Here is a 9,976-nt window from a genome sequence, read left to right on the forward strand (position 1 = left end):
AAAACATCAAATGCTCTAATTCAAACAGACCAGTTTGGAATCCTGCACATTTATCAATACATTCATAGAAACTACTCAATGAGAACTTTTAATTGGCTTGCTACAACTATTCATTTAAACACGTCACCTATGTCGTAGTTATGTATGCCTGTTTAATTTACGTTCATTTCGTCTAAGATTATTCTTTAAAGCGTATCAAATTATCAAATCGACCAATATTTCCTTTTCATATTATTTTCCTGATTGAAATTTGTTGTTACACTTCTCAAAAATTTATTAAGTGTGTAAAAAATTAGTGAAAGATACTTGATAAGATAAGCAAGCAATTATTGATGTAGTTATTTGTGTATCAAGTTGTAAGACCTGAGTAACTTTATCAGAATTATCATGTTATTTGAAAAGTTATTATTAAATGTAGACATTCTATATCTGTAGACATGCCCTTTAAAATATCCCACTTGAGCCCTACCTAATAATTGAATTAGACAACTTTTTAAATATTAATTTAGCATTAACAATAGTAACATCTACCACTAATATAATATCCTACATAGCATATTACAAGAATAGTTACATAGTTGAAATATTTTGAATTTTACATATCTAAGTATCATATCCATATTACTCGTAGTATTTACAATGTTCATAACGATGATTTATAAACATGACGTAAATACGTCATGTTTATAAATCAATTTGTATTGTATTCGGCTATGATTGTTTAAGAAAAATTAGAGTCAACCCAGAAAAATTCAAACAATAACCTAATGAATGACAAATGAAGCGCCAGAAGGAGAAAAATTCTATTTAGATTATTTTCTATTTAAAATTATATGAACTTACCCCTAAATGACATTTTACAACGATTGTTTAATAAAATGATGACCTCAGAAAAAGCTAATTTGACAAATTATAAAGAGCGAGGAGAAGAATTATATTCACCGGTTTTTCTAGCGAATTCATTATGTTACGGTGGTAATAATCTTATACATATGTCTGTAATCTGGTCTCAACGGAAGTTATTATAAAGTTTGTAATTAGTCTACTCGATTGATGACTGTGTTACAATTTTCCAAAATTAAAGTTTCATTTATACAATGGGAAATTGCATCGAAACGTAGTTTCACATACATTTTCACCAAACATTACACACTGTTTTATGAGTGTAATATTGTTGCACGTTTTGCCTAGTTTAGAATTGGTGCCAACGACTTCATCCTATTTCCACGAGTCTAAAAATATTACATGACATATAAATTTTTAAGACGGCGTCTAAAAGTAATAAGAAATGCAGACAATAAATTACTACTCTATTTGTAATATCTTCTACTAGTGTTTCAATCTAAGTATTACGGTACGTTGCACCTATATGTTACATTGTTACAACTGATACATTACATATATAATTTAACAGCTTGTTCCAAAAAAAGGAAATTAAGTCAATCTTACAATATTTATTATTATTTGCATTAAAAATCACCAATATCGGATGAGAATTGGAGAAGATACCGCATTTCTTGTACACAAATAGAAGTTATTTTAAAATTCTGTTGAAAATATAAAATAGTTATCTTTAACTAAATTCTTATTTACGTAGATATCGATTGGTAGCGTAATATTTCATGACACATCTATAGTAAAAAAATCTTCCGAAATTAATGACAATTATTTATGATGAAAACATTCTTCTCTTCCATGAAAGGTAAACTGCTTGCTAGACTAGGGAACTTAAATCGGCTTTACACAATCAAATACATAACTAAGTTAGTCATCAACTCTCAATTCAGAGCGAGAAGATTATCAAAGCGCGTGTTTTGAAACAATAGTTGAAAACAACGCTGTGGTGTACTGGTATATGCATTGTTAATATTTTCATTTTAACCCTAAAACTATTAAATGTTACAGAGATTAGAATGCTCTATACTATATGCTGGTTTAAAACTGAACTCTGCATTAATTCCTTCAGAATTCATTTTGTGATGATTTTCTGAGACTGAAAATATACAAGTACTTTAGCTACTGTTTTGTTTCTATGAGGAAAATACAGATCTTAGAGTCTCGGAATCTTGGAACTGTAATAATATAGTATTAACAAAAAGACTGTATTAACGATCATGTGACATTAAAATGTACTTGCGACACCCTAGCTTCGCACAGGTGCAATGCAGAAACAATGTATGTGTAGTGTAACTATTGTATCCGTCTAAACAACTTTGCTTTGAAATGGTTATAGAAAACTATCTATAGATAGATATGTAGATAGATAGATACTTTTTATTATTTTCTCCAGAAGATTAAAATAATAATAAAATTATTATAATTACAAACAATGTAGAATGTAATCACTGACTTTTTTGTAGTCCTAGTAAACAGGAACAATTCCATCATACATTATTTTGTTATATTTTAGCATTTTCGACAAACGCTCTCAGTCGATATGTTGCGATCTTGAACAATTACTGTCGTATTTCAACAAATTGATACAAGACACTATTAAACTATACGTATAAACCTTTCTTTTGAATCACTCCATCTATTGATGAAAACCGTATTAAAATTCGTTGCGTGGTTTAAAAAATCTAAGCGTACAGACGGCGGTAAACGACTTTCTTATGTATTGTGTTATTTAATAGGTACAAATTAAAACTACATGGTATTTATTTTATACTAATGCAATAACAATATCTTAATATATAACGTCACTTATCACTTCACATATAACACGCTAACTGACCAATCACCAATAATAACAATGTAACATATCATTGTAATACAAATTCCAAGCCACAATTCCTATTTAATAACAAACATAGTTATTACTTGAAGCACATACTTTTAGAGATAATTTTAAAAAATAGTGTTGGAAACGAAATCTTTTTAATTTTTAAGATTTGTCTATAGCCTCTTTCAATAAAACTTATTGAAGAAGAAACACACGTTTTGTTGAAATTATTAAGAAATACTCTAAATATTAGTAATAAATCGAAACATTCCATCAATTAAAGGATTTTTGATATGTATTATTAGACATCAGCCGACTACCTTATAGTCAGGTCAATTATTAATTTGATAATATATTTTTTTTACTTAATTCTATTAAAACAGTTTATAAGTAACTGTCTAATAATCTGTAAATCATTCAAAATAATAAAATAAAGTAATAACTAACATATGAAAGCATGGTTAATCATGACCTTAGGATGATATTTTGCACAAATACTACCCTAGTAATATATTATTTATGGTACTAATTTTACTTATGTGACACCAAATAAGTATGAATAAATGACATTATTTTTTAAAACTACTGACTAACTACGAGGGCTACATTGAAAATTTTTAGAATTGGCTACTTGAAAGCAATATAAAATTGTAAAAATTTTGAAAATGGAACTCTTTACGAATAATAGTGAGTACATAATTTATTTGTTTGTCATTTGTTTTACGGTTTGGCGGCAAATTGAAAATAGTCTATGTAACGTTATCATAATTTTAACACGAGAAAGTTTTCATGCGATGATTTTTTATGACTTTCGATGTCATCTAAGTCAACAAAAAAGTTATGATAGACTACGATTAGCCTTTCACGATGAAGCCCGTTCTCGTGCCACTGTTTACAGCTGGTTTAATGAGTTTAAACGTGGTCGCACTAATCTCACCGATGATGTGCGTGAGGGACGGCCTTTTACGACAACGAATGAAGATAACATCAGTGTTGTGTGGCGTATGATAGAGACTGACAAAGGAGTGACCTATCAGCAGATCCGAACAAGCTTAGGGATTGGTATGAGTTAAGTGCACAAAATCCTCCATGAACATTAGGCGGTCAGGAAGCTTTGTGCCCGGTGGATATCTCATAATTCGACCGAGGCTCAAAAACTCCGTCGTGTTGATTGGTGCCGTGAAATGCATAAAAGCTCAGTGGGTGTTGCCTTCCGAGGAGTTGCCAACTAAAGTGAAGAGAGGTCGAAGATTGGGAAAAAAGATGGTGGCCTCGTTCTTTGGAAGGACAAGTTATTCCGCGGCAATTGTTTTAGAGGATCGAAAAACAGTTACTACAGAGTGGTACAGTAACAATTGTTTGCCACGTATTTTGGAAAAAGTGCGTGAGAAATGACCTCACAGTAGGATCCTCCTTCACCACGACAATGCTTCGTCGTACACCGCCAGGCAAACGATCAATTATTTGGCGACCTCAGACGTAGAGCTACTGGGTCATTCGCCTTATAGCCCCTACCTCAAATCGCACCTTGCGATTTTTATTTATTCCGAAAAATAAAAGAAAAACTTTGAGGAAAACGTTTTATGGACCCCGAGGAAGCTGTGGCTACATTTCAGAAGGCCGTCGAAGAGATCCCTAAGGACGAGTGGGCAAAGTGCTTTTCTTAGTGGTTCTATCGGATGCAGCGATGTATTGACGTAAATGGACAGTATTTTGTAAACATAAATCAAAAGTAAAAACTTGCTAATTTAATCAGTTTTTGATTTTCTAAGCGCATTCAGTTTGACCCTCATACTAGCTAATAATTAAAAAGTTTAATCATAAATTATACTAATTGTTTATAATTATAATTAATAGTAATTATTGTAAATATTCTTAATTATTATAATTTAATAATAATAAATAATTCGTCTTTCATAATATAAACACAAAATTGTCCATTGTTGTTAATCTGATGAATCATCATAATATAAGGGCCTAGATATACACTAAGATAGGACTTTTTCCTCCTAGTCTCATAATAAATAAAGCAGTATGTTGGTAAAAGATAACCAATTTACTGTAAATATTTATTCAATAGCTAAATTGCAAATAATACAATAAACATCAGTGAAAATTATCATTTTTCTATTCCCACAAATTGATGAATACTTCCATTCATAATAATGGAGAAAGAATAATAATTCTATGATGTTTTAAAAATAAAACAAAAGTTCAAACTTTATATTAATAAATACTAGTGTGTGGATGTTTTAACATTTTGATTTCTGTTGCCCTATGAACAGGATAATGGCTTTGTTACTCAAATAAACAATATCCTAAATATAACACATTACTAGTACATCATAAATATGTATACCTACCAAATTTATTGAGGATTGGTTAAGGCATTGCAACTTCAAAGAATAACAACATAAACAGACTCACTTTTACATTTACATATTAATAGGGAATGAAATATTTTTTTCAGTCATTTTAACTAATCAAAAAGGCACTTACCTTTCCATTAAATTGAGCAGATGGCCTGAAATAAACAAGTGATTTTAAGAACAGAGTTCATTATAAAATTTCATACCAGTACTAGAATAAGTGCCAAAAATTTTCAATATTAAACATGGTGCGTGTTCAGCTAAATTGAAAATATTTAGATTAGGACATTAAATCAAATTACCAATTGAATCAAATAAATAAAAAATTTATGTATAATTTCTATTAGATCACTGTCAGCTTGTTTACTTCTAAAGTTGTATATAAAATTAAATTTATGAATTGTAACAAGTTTCTGGTTGCTTAAATAAGAATTGTTTATTCTGTTTCTTATGACAGTTTTTTTAATTTCTTTAAGAATAAATGGAATTAATAGATATTTTTAAAAATTAAACCTTACAAATAGAAATTATAATGTGTGGTCTAGATTATCGTAATTCATATACCAATTAAGTATATAACACATTCCAAACCCTCAATCAATAGGGGAAGGAGATTAGCAGCAAGGGCTAGCAACCCCAATGTGATTGATCCTCACCAGCAGCAGTTCATGGTTAATTATTCTTATATTAGTCCCAATGGGCCAACTGACCTGTTTTGATCCTCATCTATTATCTTTCACCTGGATACCCTGCCAGCGTATACTAATAGAGCGGGTGAGGGCAGAGGGGGGAGGTAGGGGCTGTACCATTCCCCCTTTATCCAAAAAATAACCCACAATGAATGAGTCACAGCGCTTGTAATTTACATTAAATTAGTTTGCACTTTTTTATAATTATAGCTAATAACTAGATATCGGAAGAATAGATATGTTATTCGGACTGAAGTAACATAGAGAAGGATTTGTAACGTAAGAATTTGTTCAGGCGAACAGTGTAGGCAAATAATTCAAAAACATTACAAAAAGAAATATCTATATCAATATACATTTCATTTATTAAATAAAATTAAAAATCTCGCACATAAATTTTGGATTAAAAATCAATAGGCCAGGAAAAGGTGCATGTGAAGTATTAAAATGTTATGATTTAACTTACTTCACGTAATTTGCGTAATCTCCATACTATATCGTATTTCAAAATTAAATGATAAGATCAAAATTCATTAATAACCAATTATGAGTGTCGATAGTAAAATTCAAAGATGAATTTAAGCACTTGCGTAGCTGTCAAACAAAACCAGTGTTACCAGATGAAATCTGCTGAAATTGGCCAAAAATTGGAACCCACATACATTTATTTTTTTATCAAGTGTAATATTATATTCACCTGAGTCTTTTCCATTTTTTAGCTACCTAAAAGTCGCCGGGATCTCGTTACAACTGATTTTGACAGTTTCTTTGTATAGTAAAAAGTTCCGAGATCTCCTGCATACGATTCAGATGGAAATAAATGGAAGTCAACATAGAGTACCAAAGGAATTTTCAATCTCGGAGGTCTCTCAGAGATGCAATGACAGTCCTCGTGGATAAGGCTGAATTAGGAAAGCGACTTCTTTTAAATGGTTAGATGAATACTTTAGAGCACCGATTATGCTCTCTTAATATTAATTACAAAGTATAAATAAATTAAAACGCAATTATTTAGTATTTTATTTGCTGCTAAGGTTAAATTTGTGATACAAAAAATTGCCAAGTGATCATAACTTGGTTGTTCATTTTCTTTATAATCTAAAAGGCTATAATTTTTTTAAGATAACCTAAATGGCAACAGGTCGCTGTTATCAATTTTTGATCTCCCCAATTCCCTTCAAAATAGCCTAAAAACCTAAAGTTACCTAATCTGGCAACACTGAAGAAATCTGACTTGACATAAAGAATTGTCATGACATTTAAATGTTTGCCAGTAGTGATTTTTTATTTTTACCTAAACGTCAAATTTGTTTTTCAAATCGATACGATTTCCTTTACTTTTAATCGACTACAAATTCAAATTCACAAAACGAAATCAAAATACAAAAAAATAACATGCTTATGTCCTTTTAGCTTATTTTCCTTATCATTTCTTTAGATTTGCTACCTTCAACATTATATTTCATAAACCACATGGTTAAATGGTTTATTTAGTATTGATGTTAGTGCGTACAATACAGTAAGTATTCCAGTCTTCTCCGAGGTTGTTGCATCTGTGTCCTTCAGAGCTCGCACAAAGGTTCCTTTTAAATTTCTCGATTTAACAATCACATTAGTAATAATTGCAAAGCTATTCTTCACAACTTTACAGAAATCTTGTACAGGTCTTGCTGCCTCTTAATTTATCGACGCTGGCCGCACCTCAGAGCATTTAAGTTTCAAAGAAACTATAAATGGTCCCACGAGTAGAAAAAAAAAACAAAATTCATTACCAGACAGAGCTCCGCAGGTCAAATGAAGCCTAATATGCTTTGGGTGCGGCAGGAGCTCATAGGTTGGTGCTCTCATGGTTGATGTTTACACCTCCACAGAATACGCCAACCGAAGAAGGAATCCGGTGGTATGTTCTACCCTAAGTCCTTCGCTGGGCACCAAAGCTTAAACCTGTGTTTTTTTTTTATAGAGGTTTACTCCTAGCGACCTGGTAAGGCTAGGGCTATCGACTCCATTCCTGGTTTGCCATAGGCATAACCACACCATGCAAAACACGTAGAATTAAATTGTACCGTCTCACAGACACCATCTCCTATACAAATCAAAGAGCAGGAAACAGAAGAGAATCAAATCAAAGACGACAAAATAGAAAACAGGATAGGACGGAAAAGAAACTTAATATTCATAAAACAAACAAAAATAAAAAAATAAAAACTCCGAAGAAAAAGCGCTAGATATTAGCCGTCGATAAGTTACATCTGTGAAGAGACGTCACTTATCGTCGTTTCCCGGGGTACACTATCCCCAACCACCATTCTCAGCCACCGTTCTCGCCGGACGTATTCACCGGGATGAGTGACCATACAATGGACAAGACACGCTTGAAGATTTTTCGACTCCACTGAGTATGTTCATCTTTCCTTTGACTCTTGACCATTCCTTATTATATATTATATAAGTTACATTCATCTTATGTTAATTGTCAACTGCAAGTCATTAGTTAATCAGTTGAAATATACGGTCACTATCAACCTTTTCGCAATTCATCCCGCAACATTTGACAAATACTAAAAACAAATCTAAGAATTTTATTACTTTAAAATCTCGCATACAGAAGAGGTATTGGGTATGTTTTTCACATTTTGCCCAAAGTTGTGAAAAACATACCCAATCTGGCAAGGCTGCTGCCGATTTCACTATTAAATTGAATGACTACTACCTAATTAAAAAAGAAATGTAATCGATTGTCAATAAAATTTTAAATTATAATGTCAAAACGGGCACGCTTCCAAGTAAAACCTCTAATAAAAAAAGCAAGGCAGTATTTGGTTGCAGAACCACTTCACTTAAGATAAAATAAGGTTTTGTAAGTTCTATGCAACCAGTTCATAAAATTTTACAAACTTATTTATAATTTAATATATAAAAAATAATTACTACATAATAAAACCATTTAACTAGAATAAAATATTTTTTACTTATTTTTTTATATATAATTTTATCGAAGAGCCAGTATTGCCCACTATGTCAGTAACAAACAGGAAACGAGACTGGACTTTAATATTCCTAGGAACGATAAGGATTTTGATATTAGTGATAGTAGATAGTGATAGAGTTATATTTGCAAGCTTTTAATTTTTTTATTTAGTTAGTTGGTATTCTATTCAAAATTTCAAATCGATAACATTTTGTAGTTGCTTAGATAATGTGCTGAGACAGAAAGCCAAATGAATGGAAAGGCGAAACGCAAGTGTTCTTTTGTACCATTTTGGTATTGAACTCTAAAAAACCCTAAAACTGTTACTTTACTATTTTGTACCCACGAGTAACGAACGTTATGACGGTTGACCCCTTTCCCTCTCAGAGATCTAATAAAAGGACAATTTATCAAAGATTTTGGAATAGAGTAGAAGAAACGCAGAAACCATATAGTGTGTTGCTCGTTGTATTAATAAAATTATTTATAAAACGCATCCGCCTCTTGAATCGTTTTTAGAGCTATATTATTTATGTTATATCAAATGTTGGATTTACTTGTTTGTATCTAATGTACCTGCTTCGTTTTAAAGTAATGACTACCGATTTAAATTACGTTTAATTTGGTCGAGAAAACTCGACTACTTTCGGAACTATATGGGATTTTTAATATTGAACTGCTGTGACGAAAGCGCGAGCCTGACTACGCGCCTCGGCGTGCTGAGTGTGAGCTGTAGGCGTTTGCATCATAAACAAGAAAGATGGCGTTCAATAATCTTTGGATGTAAAATGCTGAGCTCTGAGTGTTTCTCTTCGCCAACTGTATTGTTGCCACTGACAGTGTTGGTAATCCGTCGTATTCACACAGTGCTCACTGTGTCGCCTTTCAACTCGACATCTTCAACATTAACCATGGTAGAAAGTCTACATGCTTTCAGCTCTCATTTTCTCAATTATAAATACTTGTACAATACTAAATATAGAGTCATCATCATCACCATCATTTTAGCCATTATATATATATATTCTATTTGTATTTATATTTTTAGGACATAGATTCATTTTCCAGTTACGTCAATATAAGAAAAGTGCCGACTTTAATAATATAGTCGTTCCATGGATTATTACTATGTCATTACTTGTTGACTTGATACACACTTTTCTGTAAGTTGATTAGCCATAATAACACTAACAAACACTGCGTCCTTCGTAGAAGAATGTGAACT

General features: G+C 31.6%; 1 protein-coding gene across 2 annotated transcripts in view; it reads right to left on the reverse strand.

Moving 5' to 3' along the window:
* LOC128201070 (uncharacterized) overlaps positions 1 to 9,976 on the reverse strand; it is a 42,828-nt gene that overhangs the window by 24,443 nt on the left and 8,409 nt on the right. The window contains exons 1-2 of one of the 2 annotated variants that reach the window (XR_008253055.1): positions 6,247 to 6,688; positions 5,222 to 5,246 (exon numbers count right to left, since the gene is read on the reverse strand). Coding sequence is in view for 1 of the 2 variants with exons in the window: in XM_052896684.1 (XP_052752644.1) it covers positions 5,222 to 5,246 (25 nt within the window). In the remaining variant the exon portion in view is untranslated. Of the gene's footprint in view, positions 1 to 5,221; positions 5,247 to 6,246; positions 6,689 to 9,976 lie in introns of those variants that run through there. The other variant, XM_052896684.1, reaches the window with a different exon arrangement.

This window comes from Galleria mellonella, unplaced genomic scaffold (genome assembly GCF_026898425.1).
Source record: "Galleria mellonella isolate WM207_F2 unplaced genomic scaffold, CSIRO_AGI_GalMel_v1 utg33, whole genome shotgun sequence".
NCBI classification, from domain to species: domain Eukaryota; kingdom Metazoa; phylum Arthropoda; class Insecta; order Lepidoptera; family Pyralidae; genus Galleria; species Galleria mellonella.